The sequence below is a fragment of the Haliaeetus albicilla genome, chromosome 1 (genome assembly GCF_947461875.1).
Source record: "Haliaeetus albicilla chromosome 1, bHalAlb1.1, whole genome shotgun sequence".
Lineage (NCBI taxonomy): Eukaryota > Metazoa > Chordata > Aves > Accipitriformes > Accipitridae > Haliaeetus > Haliaeetus albicilla.
The window spans coordinates 32,039,167-32,056,957 of NC_091483.1; the positions used below are offsets into that span (position 1 = coordinate 32,039,167).

General features: G+C 41.3%; 1 protein-coding gene across 1 annotated transcript in view; it reads left to right on the plus strand.

Moving 5' to 3' along the window:
* HPGDS (hematopoietic prostaglandin D synthase) overlaps positions 1 to 17,791 on the plus strand; it is a 30,679-nt gene extending 12,888 nt beyond the window's left edge. Inside the window, exons 3-6 of the mRNA XM_009919275.2 lie at positions 10,341 to 10,433; positions 13,049 to 13,158; positions 16,595 to 16,693; positions 17,381 to 17,791. Coding sequence (XP_009917577.2) covers positions 10,341 to 10,433; positions 13,049 to 13,158; positions 16,595 to 16,693; positions 17,381 to 17,545 — 467 coding nt within the window. The 3' untranslated portion in view covers positions 17,546 to 17,791. The remainder of the gene's footprint in view (positions 1 to 10,340; positions 10,434 to 13,048; positions 13,159 to 16,594; positions 16,694 to 17,380) is intronic.

Here is a 17,791-nt window from a genome sequence, read left to right on the forward strand (position 1 = left end):
TCAGTTGATATAGCAAAAAGAAAACAAAAGGATCAAAAATGATGCTAAAAAATAATTGTTCCTAACAACCCCTCCCAGCCCTTCCAAGAGTATTCTGCAGGCTACTATACCCCATCCATTTCACGTTTTTTAGTTAGAGTAACCTCTTTCCAGCTATTAAAACTCTTTGTTATTTCTGTTTATTAAATGGGCCTTAGTTCAAATGAAACAGATCTTGAGTTTGGAGAGAGGGGATATGAAATCAGAGATAGCTGTGTCTTCATTTCATGGATTTGGCCCATGTTTTGCTACACGGGCTATGACTTTTCACATCCAGAATGAAGAATAATGCCTTTAGTCTGCGGAAAAGCCAAAACTCATGCACAAGGCAATTTCTATTAATCAAGTAATTTTTCTTGATTGGCTTTCACACCATTTAATAAACCCAGCCAACAGGCTACGAAATGCTTGTAGGGTGCAGTTAAATTTGTTTTTTCCCATAATGCTCTCCAAGGGGCAGCTGAAGCCCATCTGTGGTGCTCAAATCTAGAAAACACTAGCTAACAACCCACAGAGGAGTGTAAATGGGATATTTTCAGTTAGAGATTGTTGACTTCGGAAACCTTTTCTTTTTAAGAGCTTAAACCTGTTGGCCATGTGATATAGCTTATGTCTCTCCCACTGCAGTTCTCAAGGAAGCAGGGCAGAAGCTAAAGGTGAGACTGAGAATTCACAGGAATAGCGGAAAGCTCTTCATAGGCCTTCTTCATACTTAACTATGCACATATTTACATGTACACACACCCACTTATGTCCTGAAGCAAAGTTCAGAGAATATTAGCAAAGTATAATTCTATGTAGAGCTTTGCATACTAATTTTTAAGTGAGACAAAAAGACAAAGCATAAGTAGTGACTTAAAGGCTACAGAGGCATTCATATCCTAAGACAAGATGTTCTAATAGCAGACCTATCAATCAATATTGAAGATGTCCCCAACATCCAAGCCAGCACAAGAAACAATGCAGGAAAATCCTTCCTATGCTTTTCTTCAGTGCTCACATCATGAATTTCCCAGTGAAGCTTTATATGTACCGTACTTGTTCACTACAGTGTATGCCCAGCTGCAACACCATTACCACCCAAACACTGGGAGAAAAGGCATCCCAGAAATCCTACACCGTACAGTTTGTAATTGTATCTGCTGCATTAACAAATGTCGGTCAAGTCATTTAACCTTTGGATGTCTTTGTTTCTTTCTGTGATGCGAAAAGTTTGTTAGCAGGTTTACCAAGGGTTAATTAAGATTTTTCATTTTCTCTGCATAATGGCCTTTCATAGCAGCCTCTACTATGGAATTTAATCTAGGGATCAGTCAAAGCAGTTAAGAAGTTTAGTAAAATGTGGGAGCTGCTGCTTTCAGATATGTGAAATCATCTGTGCAAAATTTGTGCTGGCCTAGGAGTTCTTTGAATTTCAGGCTTCTGTAGACAGCGTGCTTCCAGTGAGTCAGTGGATGGGAAATGGAATGTATTGTGCTATTTGACCAGGAAAATGTACACCTACAAAGAAATGGTTGGATGCATGTCTGAAAGTGCTATTACATCTCATACCAGGATGCTAAACTTTTACTTTTGGAAAGCTCCCTGGATCCTAGCTCAAGCACCAATGTAATGATGGCATTTGCCACCAGCGGCATCTGCGTTGTAGACAATATGCAAATTAAGAGGTTCATCAACTAAAACAAGAGTAAAGGTATTTTTTTTTGTATGCATAACAACGTAATGCTGCTAAGGAAATTGCCTGGAGATCAACTAACTGATGACTACCTCCTCCTCCTCCTCCTTTGTGAAGCAATCATTACCCATGGTATTTCCAAAGTAATCTCCCACAGGCAAATCATTCAGCAAGACTCTAAATAAAAGGTAGCAACAAGGCTTTGCAGTAAACAGCCTTACAGGGCACAAGAAGACCAATAGCCACTGCTTCAGTCTGTCCTAAGGTACCTAAACCCCAACTTTGCAGGCCATGACTCAACACAAGAAATGGTTGCCTCCTAGTTAGGGAGTAGGTTGCATAGGGTTTGTGTGTCTTAACACTACAGCAATATTGCATACAGCAGAGATGCACCATTTGCCATAAGGAAAACAAACCACTTGCATTCTCTACTATCCTGACTTTTCAAAAAGTAACTCAGCTGCCTCCATGGAGGTGGGGATTGAAGAGGAAAAAGCACCAGCCCTCAGGAAAGTAGGTAGCAGAATCCTTGCCAAAAAGGTTCAAATATTGCTGTGTTCAGCAGTAAATATGAAATGAGGGGGTGTCTCCAACCAACTGAGAATACACAGGCATAGTTCACTCTGTTGAGACATCTCCTACACTACTGTCATTCATATTCTCTATTCAGATCTTTCTTATGAAGCTCAGGATTTTTTTTTTTTCCCCCCATTATGCTTGGACTGGGTCCACTTCAAAAAGAACAGAAATAAAGTAGCAGATGCTAGTCAGTCTCATCCTGATGAAAACCAAAGGGTGGTGTTTAGCAATGATAAGGGGAATTACAGCTGCGTTTCATGTAACAGCAGCTAATGTAATAGCAGTTTGGTACACCACTTCTTTTGCAGCCCTCAAAAATCATTAGAAATGGTTCAATTAATTAAACTAATTCCATAATTATATATTGAAGTGAGATTAAGAAATACCACTCAAATTGCTATGCACACTTGCATATAGTATGTTTGCATTTACCCACTTGCCTATGAAAGATCTGAAACCAGTTTTGACTGCAGAGTCTGCAAGTACAAAATAATGTCCCTCTTTTTTAAAAACTTCAAGTATGGTGAAGTAAGATAAAGAAAAAAAAGACCTAGGGAAGAGGAAACTCTATTTTCTTAATAAGTTTGGACAAGGAGAGCCTCTTCGTGATTCTTGAACTACTAAGGGAACAAATCAAAGAAGCTAAGTTTCTCTAAGAGTACAAGGAGTCAGGTCTCTGCAGAGAGGATAGGTTTGCTTCATCAATTGTCATAAAATTAGATAAGGTTTTGCAACAAATACCACCCTCCCACCCAAATCATCATACCATATAAAACAGAAAATACTGTCATTATACTGAAGAACAGACTTACTTCTTAGTTCTGTAAAATTGAAGGGAAAATAGAAACTCTGTGCATTAAGATTAATGCATGCACAGAAAGACCATTTAGAAAGCAGACTTGCAGCTGCTGCAAGTTTAATTTTGGCCTGGACTGAAGAGTGTGATAGGTTTTGTTGTTTGTTTTGGCATTTTTCATGTGGCTCTCCCCAGCAAGCTGTTGTCTTACTTATTTGCCTGAAGGACCATTAATTCCTCGCTCCTAGAAATACTGTCTTCATTTTGTTTACACCCAAATGATGCTTTTTTTTTGTATGAGAGGGAGGCATAACATAACAAAAACCTCTATCATTTGGCCTATACACTCTGAAAATAAAATCTGTCATTTGGCTTACACACTCTGAAATTAAGATTTCTGTAACTCAACTGTTGGGGTTTTTTCCCTTCTATCACTAATCAGATCATCTTTGGTAAATTTTCTGTTGCTGATTTCAGGTGAGGATTGTAGTTTATAATATAAACAAATTTAAGCAAGCTAGTATGTAAGTATTAGTGTTGACTAGCTTTAGCGCAGAATTTTAAAAAACAGCTGAATATCAAGTAGCAGCTTTACATGACCCTTCACTCTTTATATAATCAATAGATTTTTAAATGAGTAAACAGATTTACATTTTACATTTCCTTTTGAACAGACTGTGACTTGACTGTACCACCATTGAAACCGTACTTAATTCAAGATCTATGCACCAGCACATAATAGACTCATTCAAGATCTGTATTACCACATAATAGGCTCCTCACAAAAAAAATGTCTTTGTACTGACATAAGTCATGATATAGCAGATAATCCATTGTAATGGTGCACAAAGTTACCATCCTCTTGAGATATCAGGCTAGCATGCAGTAACAGCTTTTGTTCTGTGGCTTATTCAGGGAATCTGAAGCAATGGCAATTATGCAGACTTTGTAGTCATTGCAAAGGACGCTTTCATTGCACTAATGGCTGTAAATGTCCCATAAACTGTTTAGGAGGGGTGGAATGTTGCTTGAAAGGTCCTCAGGAAACTTGACAGACTAATTATTGCACTGAAAAGACTTCCAACGTAACAGATAAATCTTGAGAGATACCTGACAGCAGGCAAGAGTTCTTCAAGGGAGCACTCATCCTGTTTCCTGAGTGACTTGCTGCTTTGTAGCTCTAGCTAAGATGTGTAAATAGCTATCTTTGGGTAAAAAGCAGAGCTTAGCAATCACTTCCAAGGAGAATCTGAGTTGTAATAACTACAGTGCTAAAGCTGGGCTGAGGTTAGATCAGAGCACCATCCTGGTCATCCTTTTCTAGAAGATATGGATTATGGATGCCTCCAGCTCCAGGCCAATTGCTTCCCAGGGGCCTTGCTCCTCTGCCAGCCTTACATAAAATAAATCTTTCACATGCTTCTTATTGGAAGATGCAAAGTATCTCATATATTTGTTACTCATGATGCAATTTAAATATTAATGGAAAGGAAAAGCGGTTATGGTTAGTTTTCAAGGCAAAGGAGAACTTATTTTGACAGATATATTGTAGTAAGAAGCATGGCTGTGACATTTATTTTCCCCTGTCTTTGACCAACCCAACTGCCTTACTATGACATCAATCTAAACTGCTTGATTGCAAAACCATTAATTATTCAGATTTTGAGGAACATTCAAATACTGAAGAAACAGCTGCTTAGCATCAAGGCTATAGATGATTTCAACACAGGCAGGAGGAAGGATGGGAAAGAGGAGGTCAACGTGGGAGTGTTTGTCATAGGAAATAAGGGAAACTGAACTCACATCTGGGAGCAAAGCTGAGGCAAGTCAGGATAAACATGGAGAAGAAAGAACAGAGATGAGGAGGAGAAGAATAATGAAGAAGAAAAGATGATTGGACAAGGAAGGAGACAAGGGAAGGAGAAAATTAAAAACTGTATCTGTGTAGGGGATCCTCACTAGCTTGGGAAGAACAGCAGAGAGAAGCGCAGCACAGCACTAAGCTCTGGTTTCTCCACACCAGCAGCCAACCAGCGTAGCTGCCAGGCTTGGACAAAACTGTGCTTGGCTCTGAGTTGTGTTTCCTTTCCCTGTCCTTGACAGAGAAACAGGCCCAGATGAGCACCATCCACTGGTTCGTGCCCAGGAGGATGAGCCAGGAGCTCGCGGTCAAAGGGAAGGCCTGAACACTACTGAGAATCTATAGGCATGCCAGGAAGGGAATAGTGACCACAGCCCTTGGGGACTTTGTGGGATGGAGACAATTTACACAGGTGTCCTTGCTTTTAACACACATCAGGCCTCATCTCCCCTGCTTAGTATCCAGCAGAGACTATATAAACATCACAGTTCTAGTCACAAAAGCCAACCAAAATTAAAATATATATAAAAAGGAATTCATCCAACTCCTTAGCACTGCACAGATACTTCAGTGAGTCCTTTCTCAAACGAGGAGACTGCAGATCAGTCTGATGAATTACACGCACCCTCTGTCAAGGTTTTCTTCACAGGAAGTGTAAAGTCTGTGCAGATTTCATGGCAGCATGCAGTGCTAAAAACAATGAATAACCAGCATAATAGGAAAAGCAAGAATTTGCTGATAAAAGTTCAATTTAAAGAAGACTACAGGTTTAGTTATCCAAACAGTATGCTTCTTAAAATCCCTGTTCCTCTTTTCAGTGAGTTTTCAATCTAAATCTGGAAATCAACACAAGGGTTCTTAGTGCCTTCTACTTCAGATGAGCAACAAAGCAAGCAGAAACTGAAAGGGAAAGGTGCATGCCTGAGAAATGACAGTTTGTATGATGATGGCAACAGACTTTTCTAGTTCTCCTTCTTAAAATGTATTTGCTCAGGTGGGAGTTGGAAACTTTGCAAGACAACATTGTTTTGAAAAACATGGAAAGGACATCCATATGGATACACAGGGGTATAAACTGACGTAAGTATGAAGCAGCCCCCTAACCGATCAAGGTTAAAGAAAAACTAGCAAAGTGACACTCAGATCCTTCCAGGCTGTACTACTTTGGCTTAACTGTTCATTCACAATTGCTCTCCAGTGCATGTTGTTTCATGATTTTCCCCCACCACCCTCATTCTACCCAAATGAGATCCCTCTTACATTCCAGCTTCATGTGCCACCTCTTTCACTTGCTCGTCTCATCTAGAAGCCTGGCAGGAACAGCCTAGGTGCTGTGTTCAGCTGGAGTCACATGAACCATGCCTTTCACCAAAACTGTGTCAAATTTAGCAGTTTTAATACAATGCTTATACACAGGCCACATTTGGACATCCCCAGAAGTTCCTTGAACGTGTGTTGTCAATGAGCAGAGCTAGGGCCAAAAGCACCATGGGAGGCTCAAAGCAAGCCACTGAAAGCCCATATCCATGAATCTAGGGGTAACACTGCTTAAATTTGTGTACAGAAAGATGGTTTTCTGGTGCAGTTTGGAACCCCTGAGTAGATGGCCTGGCTGTGGGTTTTGCTGCACTTCAAAAAACGGGCTGTGGGCAAGGTGTGTAGAGGCCACATCGAGGTCATTTGTCAAACCTTGACCTTGCCTCCAGCAATCAAACTGCACCCATCCAGCGTGAAGGCTCTTCACGTACCCTTCCTGAGGATGAACTGTGTGACAAAAATCCACCCCTTCTTCTCCACTTGGAAAAGGAAGTCTCCAGTTTTCACAGGGAACACATTCCTGCCCACAACAGCCAAACTTATATATACAATCAATCTCCTGGGTTTGCTACAAACTTATCAATATAGGAAATAGTTCTTTTAGTTAACAACAGCAAAAAGGTACTTCACTACAGGTTACTAAAAACTTTGGTCTTGTTATATGAATTTTGGATAATAATGTTTCAAAGGTAAAGAGATTTTTTTTTCCATAAAATTTTCCAGACTTAAAATGCAACTTTATAAGACATTATACCTTCTCCTCCAATAAGGAGGAGATGTACTATAAATATTTTCTGCCCCTTGACTGTTCTTTGCTATTTTCTTCAGCTGTAAAGCGGCCTGGATATCTGCCACACTTTCCAGTGTGAAAGAATAGCATTCCCTGCACCCAAGAAAAAACAACAGATTTTTACAATGATCTGCACAGCACAAGTGTGATTTCTTCAAACATCTCAGAATTGCACTAATTTACAGCCTATTAACTCAATACTCAACAAAAGTCAGTGCATAATCATATACACACACTCTATCAGCAAGAAAAAAAATAAATCTATGTTTATATTCAAATCACAATTTTTTTTTCCTGTTCTTTATAAAAAAAAATAAAATGGCATTTTAAACACACAAGAAAGGAAGGAACATCTCCCATTTACCATCTGGTATGATTTAAATAGTCCATTGTTTAGTAATGATGGCAATAGATATGCTGCCCCTTAGCAAAAAAACCCCAAGCCTCATTATAAATCAAAGCATAATGCCTTTTGAACATCTAAGGCTCATGGGATGTGCAATAAAATCTGCTTTCATTTATTAATTTTATACTCACATGATAAATCATGCAAGTGTATGAATATTTCTACTGCACACAAAACAAAGCTGTATTTGTATCTTTTTAGTGGTAAACTCAGTTTCTTTTCCAGGAAAGAAGAACCAGATCTTAATGAAAATAGGTCAGCACTGAGGAGGAAACACTTTGTAGGCATTACTCATGTTTTCAAGAAAGAAATAGCAATTCCCTTGAATTCTATGGGCTGCTAGGAAACAACAGCAAAAAAAAAGTTAATCCAGAAATGGCCAGATTACTGAGAAACAGAACATGAGAGATTACTGCCACTTTGCCACCCAGCTGCCTTTCACACCTTAATCCATGTTCCTCAATTGTCAGAAAGATGCCTCCCTCCTTTTGCTGTAATCAAGGGTTTCTTAAAAAAAAATAATATATCTGTACAAACAAACCAGCTTTCATTTTCCTTGTAGCAATCAACAAACTGAAGCATCAGTCAAAGCTCCAACTTTTAGACTTTCCCCTGCACGTAAACACAGCAGAAAATGGTCTGTTCAGTTTCTAGATGAAGCAATTGTAGTTTCCCAACCTGAGCAGTGATCATCGTGTTTTGACAGTTATTGCTACAGCGCCTGGCTTAGTCATGTTGGCCTCACCAAAACTGCATGGACTCAGCAGCACTTCTACTGGGGGCCTCCAAAAAAAAAGACAGTTAACTCCTTCAGGGGCAGTGGTTATTGCTCCTGAGCTGGCTGCGCTTTTGACATTACCTATTGTCAGGCATTGGTGTACAGCCTTGTGTGGTCTGGGGGCATCTGAAGACGGCTGTGGGCTGACCACGCTGGCACGTCCAGCAGTCACGCGTGCTCTCAACCCCTCTACTTGCACTTGCTTGAAAGATGTGCTGGTGTTCTGCACGAGCAAACGTTATTTCACAGCTCTGTGGCTTTGGAGGCAGTGATGCTCAGGGCACTCTGCACCGTTAATCCGCAGCACAGAACCAATACTCTTCTCATCTTCACAACCAGAGAGCTTTTCATTTTAGCATCTAGGGATGCATCTTTTCCTCTCTGGATTCTCAGTGAAGCGATACATGGACTTGCCAGGACCTTGCTACTCTCTGGGTATTAAACATATGAAGCCCTCTGTGCAAAAGTCTATTATTGTTTCAATAACAACTAGCAGTGCATGCTTTCTCCCTGGAGTACAAACAGCAGCTAATGCTCTTGGAGCTCTCTTGCTTCTACTAGTCATCAGCATCAAAATTTATACCAGCTTCACAGCGTGCTGAACTTGGGGGGGGGGGGGGGGGCGGAGTATCATGAATACTGAGGTCAGATGCAGGAAAAAAAAAATGCACAGAGGAGTCCTGAATGTCTTGTCCAGCTGCCAAATTAATTTTGCAGATACAGATTTGACATCTAAGATACCGTACCTAATGTTATTCACATACTGCATGCTAAACCACAGAGCCACGTGGCAGTGTTCATCATTGATGAAGTTGCCTTGATAAACAGGTCATGAATAAATAAGGTTTCATTATTTTTCCCTTTTCACTAAGAATTAAAAAACCTCATGGAATAGAAGTGTCATTCCAGCTGTCCCATAAAGACAGTTCTCCTGGGTTTGAAAGCACTTTGCATTTTTCCAATAGCCAATGTTCTTACTTTTCCACTACTGCCCTTTCACATCGCAAGACAGTCTTAAGATGAGTATACATCTTATTTACATAAAGTGTAATCCAGATGAAAATTGGGCACAAAGCATTTGGCTATGACCAGCACTTGCAATCATGTACCTGGAATTTATGAAATAGCATCCTTTGAAATGCAGAGATTTAAAGTTCCCCCAGCGAACAGCACTGGGTTCCCACGAGTAGATTCTCACTGCCCTTAATCAGACAGTTTTTCCAAGCTTAAGCTTTGCTCTGAGGTTTCAGCCCCATTTGATATCACGCCAGCAGCTTCTCCAAAATGTAGAAAAACAGCAGTCCAAGTTTTCACATACATTATGTTACTAAATTAATAACTGAAAAATAAGATTGATCTCATATCTCAAACTCTCTTATAGATATCCATGATGCCTGCTTAGTTTGTCTTCCTCTATATCTGGAGGCTTCCTCCCCATCACTGACAGAATTTTTTTTTTTTTTATAAAATAAAATAAAGTCAAATAAATTTGAGTATCTTCTTAGCATTTGCAGTTCAGTGTGAAAGCTGTATTTGTCCCTTGGTGATGACTGTCAGCTGAAAAGTCTTGTCACAATATAAGTTCTGAAATACAGATACCTCTCTGAATCACTACTTCTGAATTTAAAACAAGTTTAAATGAAAAAGCACCTTTGTAGTCTTTACCCAATCTCTTACTTCATACCCCAGCTGGATCCTGCACTACAAATCTTTGCTTAACCTTGGCAGTCACTCTCCTGGGGAGGAAAAAACAGGGAAGAGAAGGAAAAACCAAGATTCCACTAAAAAGTTTCCCTGCATAAAGAATTCAGGATATGTAGGAGCACATTCAGCCTTTACAGCTCAAGGCTAGGAAAAAGGAAATGCAATATCTCTTTTCTACGCTATAGTTGCCTTCTTGCAGGGTAATCTGGTTATATCCTTAACCTTACTTTTGTTTTTTTAGTCCATGAATTTCCCTACAGAATTACTGTGAAACTTAAGTGCTGTAACAATGCATACCCTCTGAGTGGTAAAAGTGCAACTATTACAGACTCCCACTGTTAAGAGCTATGATTTAACTTTTGGTTGTTTTTTCTTTTTTTTCTTTCTCCTCCAAGCTATCCCATTTGGCAAAATCCCCATTCTGGAAGTAGATGGAGTTACCATTCACCAGAGCCTGGCAATAGCAAGATACCTTGCCAGAGAATCAGGTAACACTTATTTGACTATTGTCTTGCTCTGTTCTGCACCCACCTTTAATGCTCAGAAAAAATACACCCATGGCAAAAATAGAAACAAACACACACCTCGGCAAGCCCAACCTAGCAGAAGTCAACACCAGTCTGGCAATACTGGTATTAGTGCTCTTCCTAGGCATGAAGAGCTAATAGTTTCAGCCTCTCATTGCATCTGTAGTTTGTCTACCAGCACCAAGTGCTGTCCACAGAAACGCAGCGTACCATATAGGATGCTATTAGAGATGCCAACTCAAAGAGCGATGGTTTAAAAAGCACCGAGGAGCGTTGTGTGGTGGCATGCCTGTGTTCAGTGGCCTTCCTTACCATAATTTGGTGCCAATTTTGCTTGGTGAGTCGGGGCTGCTGTGGCAATCCTGATGAGATCTCAGGCTACATCCCCTGTGGTTTCAAGATCAGAAAGAAGAAACAGAGCAAGGCACATCCTCCAGGATGCTGTATTTAGTCACTCAAAAGTCACATAGAATGTAAAAAAAACAGAAAAAAAAAAGGTTCAAAGTAATAACCTGTAATGTGAAATGCTACAATGTTCTGAAGTCATGGGGCTGAGCTCCATATTCACACTGCAAGCATGCACACCTGAAGGAAAACTCAGAAATAATCACCCTTTATGTCTGATTGAGTTTCTCCTCTGTGTACTGTACCTGGGGTTTGGGCTGATTTCTCCAGCCAATAAACTTTATTCACCTGCCACTGCACAACAGAAAGTGTGTACCTGTGGCTTCCCTAAGGTTCTCAGGGAAGTTTCCCCTGGAGCTAAATTTGAGCTGCCAGGCTAACAGAGATTTCCAGGAGGAGGAGGTTTTGGAAGCATTAGAGATTATCACAGTCAGCAGGCAGAGCACTCTGAAGCAGATTTAGGCAACAATTCTGAGCTGGCAGAGAGATTAGATCAGATGGTGACATCACTTACATCTTAAATACTTACACGCTATGGAAGTAGTTGACCAGTTAGATAAAGTGATATAAGACTTTGTAATGCAAGTAATCAAAGAGAGTAGTCAGGGCTTGCTTTAGGTCAGCAAGGTGTCATTCAAAACCATCTGCAAAACTGGTCTGGCTGAAGGCAGACGTGTTTGTGGTGTGCTGAATGTCAGCAAATTGAAGTGGGGGGCTGGGAAGCAAGCACTATCCTACTTTTTTACACTCTGAGCAAAGAGATGTAACCTGCCTTTCAAGATTTCTCACATTTTCCAACGGAGGCAACAAGCGGAAGCGCAGTGTTATTCTTCAAGGCACTAGCACAACATATTTTCAAGTGTGTCTGCAATACCGTGTTCCTGCCAATTTCCTCCATCCTTGATACAATCTACTACTTGCAAGGGAAGAGAATGATGAGCGTCCACCTGGTAATGAAAAACGATGAGAAAGCCTGCCTTCCACCCACGCTGCCTCCCCACCCGTCTCCTATCCGGAGGCTGATCTGGAGCTGTGCTCCTTTTACGGTCTGAAGTTCTGATTTAGGCATTCCCCAACACCTTTTCCATCAGCTTGCAACAGCCACAAAGGCTATGGTTCTGAGGCACACTCAGACCATGCTGTTCTCTGTTCAGTGTTAAGTCACACTGTCAGCTACAGTGGGAAAAAGAGCATCCGTGGAAGGGGAAAAAAATCTTTTCAACTTCCTAGTCAGAACTCGCTAGGTCTGCCATTAAATCTGCATATATGTCCCTAATACTTTAAAATTAAGAAATGGCATTTTTTTGGTGCCCATCACCAACAACTCTTTACTGAAGGCTCACAGAACTTAATGCCCAGAAGGAGAGGCACCCCCCTCACCTTCAAAAGCATAAAGTTTCAGTAAGGGAGATGACTTGGCAGGGGAAGGGCATACGGTTTATGGGAAACACAGAGCTTCCAGGTGAGGCTTAAAGAACAGAGAGGAAGAGAAAGATGACCTGAACCTGCACAGAGGTGAAAGCATAAATGCAGGTCTGTGAAAAAAGAGCGAGGGAAAAAAGTAGCAGCATTAGGAAGAGTGCAGGTGAGCCAAAGGACAACAGGGGAGGAAAGCAGATTTGTAAACAAGACAAAGTTTGGCTAAGGTGCCCGAATACAATGAAGTAATCAAAAGCAAGCAGGATGTCACGAAAAGGTTCTAAATGGGGCTGAATGGGCAGGATAGAGGGAAAGAGAAGCAGACTTTCACAGAAGCACTTTTGGAGACTGTGTTGACCAAGATGGAAAGATCATGAGATGGAGAAGGACATTGAAAGCTGGGATGGGGAAAGATTAACAGAAAGGAATTAGTGCTGACCCTCACTGAACATGCTGGGGCAGTGGAAGGCAGAGAAGGTAAGGAAGTGGTAGTCAGGCTGTGGGCTCAGGTGATGGAAAGAACAACTCTCTACCTAGGATGGCTGTATGAGGCTGGAAAGGGAAAAAAAGCAAAGGTACATGAGATAGCACCTGGATGCAAGGAGTCAAATGCATGCTGTTAGCATCCAAAAAGCCCTGGAGAGCATGTATTTTTACAGAAATGTTCACAAAGAACAGAGTTTACCTTTGGGGTATCAAAGACTCCTGCTGATGCTGTCTCTAACCTCCCTTCATATGCTTGCTTCCCACAGGTCTGGCAGGTCAGACACCTGTGGAACAGGCGCTAGCTGATGCCATTGTGGACACCATAGATGATTTCATGACACTGTTCCCTTGGGCAGAGAAAAACCAGGATGTGAGAGTAAGACAATCACTAATTTAAACAAAGATAGCACATAAGCCATGACTCTGTACCTGAGCATCTCCTCTGGAGACACTGCCATGTGTCAATCCCTGGGTCCATCACCTCACCTCAGCAAAGGTGAGCTGGAGGAGCTCTGTGGTTCTTCCTCAAGGCTAATCCAGCCAATGCCATCTGCTTCTTCCCACCTCGTCCTTCACCAGATTTTTTTCACCCTTTGTGGAAATGATGAGACCATCATGAGCTGCCCCTCACTAGTTCACCTTGAACCAAGGATGCCATATGGGCATATATCAAACTGCTCTTCAAAGGGGAAAGACAGGACACTTCCACCCCAGCCAGCACTGTGCAATACCTGTATCTTGTCACAAACAGACTAAGCTCATATCATTCTCTTTCTGCTAACTCAAGATTAACAGCTCCACCCCACCTTTTTTGTGCTTCTGCATCTTGATTTCTTCTTGGTTTTTTAGTAAGTATCAGTCTTCAATACATCAGCTGCTTTTCAATTACCAGAGTGGTGTAAGACAGCGAGTGCCTTTAAAGAGGGGACATAGCACATCCCTCACTGTCACTGCAGCCGTGCTCTTCAGACCCCCGCAGCCCCACCTCGGTCCTCAGCAGTGGTGCTGCAAGTACTGACACCAGGCTAACACGCTGCCATGGGTACTTTAACACTCAGTCACAGGCAAAGTCCTCCAGCATTTGGGTTTTGGGTTTTTTTTGGCATCGGTCCAGTCCCTCTCAACAGAGCCCCAAATGCAGGCATGCAGATCAGCTGCTGGGCGAAGAGGGTGATGGATGTGTTAACTCCAGTGTTACAATGGCTCCACACAGCTCTGACCCAAGCAGATGACCTGACCCTTTTAGGAAAGGGGTAGCGTAACAACAGGTCTCACCATTAACTACCAGTGCAGCCACCTTCCATTTATTCAAAGCTAACATTTCAGATCAACTAGGGTATCCTATTACAGAAACCACAGAGTACAAAATGTTGCCCCAAACCAACAATAAATAATGAAACAATATGAAAGTGCTCTGAAATCTTGCAGGGGAAAATCTGAAAGTGTGTTTTGAGGTTTTAGTATTCAAAAATGTGAATTACTTAATTTCCTAGTGATTTCCTGACATTTCCTAATTTGGGGAGGGGAGATTGACTCATGATTTTTTAATCATTTAGGAACAGCCACACTATTGCTAATGCTTTAGTGGAGCAGCAGCACTACTGCCACAGTACTGCTACTCCTTTACAGGGAAACTCCCACGATAATGCCTGCGTGTGTCCCAGCTTGTACTCAAGCACTTGTCCAGAATAAGGACCCAGATCATGTCACCGGTGATTAATTTAAAAGGGAAGAGAGGTCGCAGGCAACCCTCATATGCCTGTACGCACGTATGCATGCAAGGGAGTGTTTTGAGGCCAAGGAAGATCGAGAAACTTACTTTCTGGAGATCTTTAACATTTTTCTCACTATTAGCCGTTCTCCTCCTCTCCTTCTGGGTCCGCTGCCACCACCTTGTGGTAGAAGTGGCGTCTCGTGGTCTCTCAAGGCCAGATTTAAGTCGTGTACACATGGTAAAGTCAGAAAACTTCCCCAGGCCACAAGTGGTTACAGGAACACACATCCCTCCGAGAAGGGTGGAAGGATGCATTATGCTACTACCTAGCCAGCAGCCAAGAGAAAACCAAGCAAGGTAAAGGGAGCAGAGGTGGAAGCTGCCCATGGAAGCTTGCTCCATGCAAGGCACAGACTCTCTCTTCACCCTACCCCCCCCCCAAAAAAAAAATATCTGCTGTTGCAACACCTTTGTTATGCTTTGCTGGAGAGCTCCAGGATTGAGACAAGTAGGTCATGCTACTCCAGAAGGTGGATCCTGGTCATGTCCCCACCAGCTTCACAGGTTGACTGGGTACTTCTGTAGTTGGAGGAGGTCATTACCATCATGGTCACACAATAATTTGGGTTTTGTTTTGGTTGGTTGGTTCGGGGTTTTTTGTTGTTGATTTTTTTTTGTTTTTTTCTTCAGAGACGGCAGGGGAACTTACTTAAAAAAAAAGGAAATGCTACAGCACAGGGTACAAATATGAGATTTCTAGACTGCAAACTTCCGGCTGTTAATTGCAGTCACCACATTCAGCTGCTAAGCTCTTAACAGACAGCAGAAAATGATGGCAAATCTTCGAACACATCTGCAGAAACACTGATTTTATTTCAGCCTGCATTTTTGGGACCATTTAGGCTGCTACCTCTTCTAAATTTTATTCTTTTTTTTCATTAACCTGAATTTCAAAGCTGTTGAAATAATTCCATTCCTGTATAGCAGTGCTTATTTAACCAAGCCTGAGTATGTTCCTCCAAAATTAGGCCAAGCACATTAACTGCACAAACTGTGCCACAGGGTCAGACCAGATGATCACAACAGTCTGCAATCTCACTTGCTTCCAAGCAGGTGAGAAGAGAAAACCAGACACACGTTTCCCACTCCAAAGGAAACAGCTAACCCTTTAATAGCAGCCTTAAAACTTTCTGCTATGGGGAACAGCTGGCAGAGAACCACCATACACTACCTCATCCTTCATCCATTAACTTACAAATACTAAGGCCCATACCCTTCAATGCAGACTTCAGCCTTTAAAAATGTATTTTAACCACCTCAAATCTCATTGCTGTGGAGACAAAAAAAAAAGCAGAATAAGCTGCTAACATAAAAGTTCAAAGATAAACCCAGCAAAAGCTCAAAACCCAGGTTCCACATCTCACATGAGAAGGACTGGTAGGGAAAGATAACTGACCAGCATCTAACTGACAGCATGGAAAGATCGAGCTTAAGGGATTCTGGAAATTTGAGACCCTGTACACTAGAAAACATAACATCCAAAAGAATCCCCCCAAAATATGACTGTGAGACATTGGGAATATATTATAGATGGATTCTTCCCATATCTATGGCAGGGCTCCCATCTTGCTGCAGCTTGGTGACTGTCAGCACAGATAAATGAGCAGCATCACTCCACACATCATGTTTTAGCATCCAGGAGCTTTCAGGTGTTCATTAACGGACAAGTTGGCTGAAGTCATGGCTCACCGAGCCATGACTGCCATGTTTTGGGCATCTAACCCACTTAATGGGCAATTACCTCAGCTTTCCTAAATTCTATCATGCCCCTTTGCATGTATCCAAGTGACAGTTACCTCTGCATTTCTTATCTTAAATAACTGCTGTTTGCTGTATCAATCCTGACTCTGATGTTAACACATTCCTTCCTCCAAAGAGAACTGAGAGGACTCTAAAGTTTGGGTCAGACCAAATGATTTCACTGCCACCTTTCTCAGATTTCAGCTTTCTTTTTCACAAGAAACCCCCCAGATATCAATTTTGCTGACTGCTGTGCTTATGCCCTGGTGTGCATCTTTGCATTTTGTTCTTCCCCCAGAAACAAGCATTTGATGATATCCTCACCAACAAAGCACCTGAGTTACTGAAAGATTTGGATACTTTCTTAGGGGATAACAACTGGCTGGTAGGGAAGTCTGTAAGTATATTTTTTGTTTCTCCCATTCCAATCAGGTTGCCAGAAAAATGAAATCATTGACTATTGCTGAATTTCTGGATTTCATTCCAGCCCATGAAACAACCCTCCCCACTCTTAACTCTTTGTTCTTACGAATACACAGTTGGTTGCTCATTTGCAAAGTGGAAATTGTTTTCCATACTATTAGAAAAGTAAGGCAAACCAGGACTAGGATCTACATTTTCTAAACCAGTTTACCAGTATGTTACCACAAAACATTATAAATGCCTTTGTACTAGTCAATACAGATGGGAGTTTAGAAATCTGCTTATAATCACTGATCAACTTATAGGACAATATGAAAAAAAAATCTGAAAATATAATCCCCTTTTTTACCCAAAATTGTTTGGAAACTAATTAAAACACTTTCCTGCAGCAGTTTCAGCAGGAAAGATTAATATTATAATGCAAGTAATATTTGTAGCAAGGGCTTTATTTAATGAATTTTTACTTAAGCTTTGCACTGCAGCCTAATTACTAGCTCTATAATTATAGGCTTTAAAAAAAAAATAAAACAAACCCACAACAAAAACTTATACAGAACTGATCAATTCGTGTTTCATTTCTGCAGTTTGCCGAGAATATTAGTAGTCCCAGCTTTTGAGATAACCAACTACAATTTAGTGCTTTCTCTCCCATTTCCACCAGGTAACATGGGCTGATTTCTACTGGGATGTATGCAGTACAACACTTCTGTCCTGTAAACCTGACCTGGCAGACAACTACCCCAGGCTTTTAGCTCTCAGAGACAGAGTGCAAGCAATTCCAGCTATTGCAGCCTGGATCCAGAAAAGACCGAAGACTGTAATGTAGATCAGCTGTTCAGACTGGAAAAAACAAATGCATGTTTAGTTTTCAACATGACAAGCATCCTAAGTTATTAATTTCAACGACTCAAATTAATTTCAGATGGGTATGCTATATAAAATCAAAATCTACCACTTGTATCCATTTATAAGAGAGAATCTAAAAAGCTGATTTAGTCAAGTAGAACCTGAGGGAGAGGTGTGGTTTCAATCACATTCCCCCCACTACTAATAAAGTGCTTGATCAATCCAA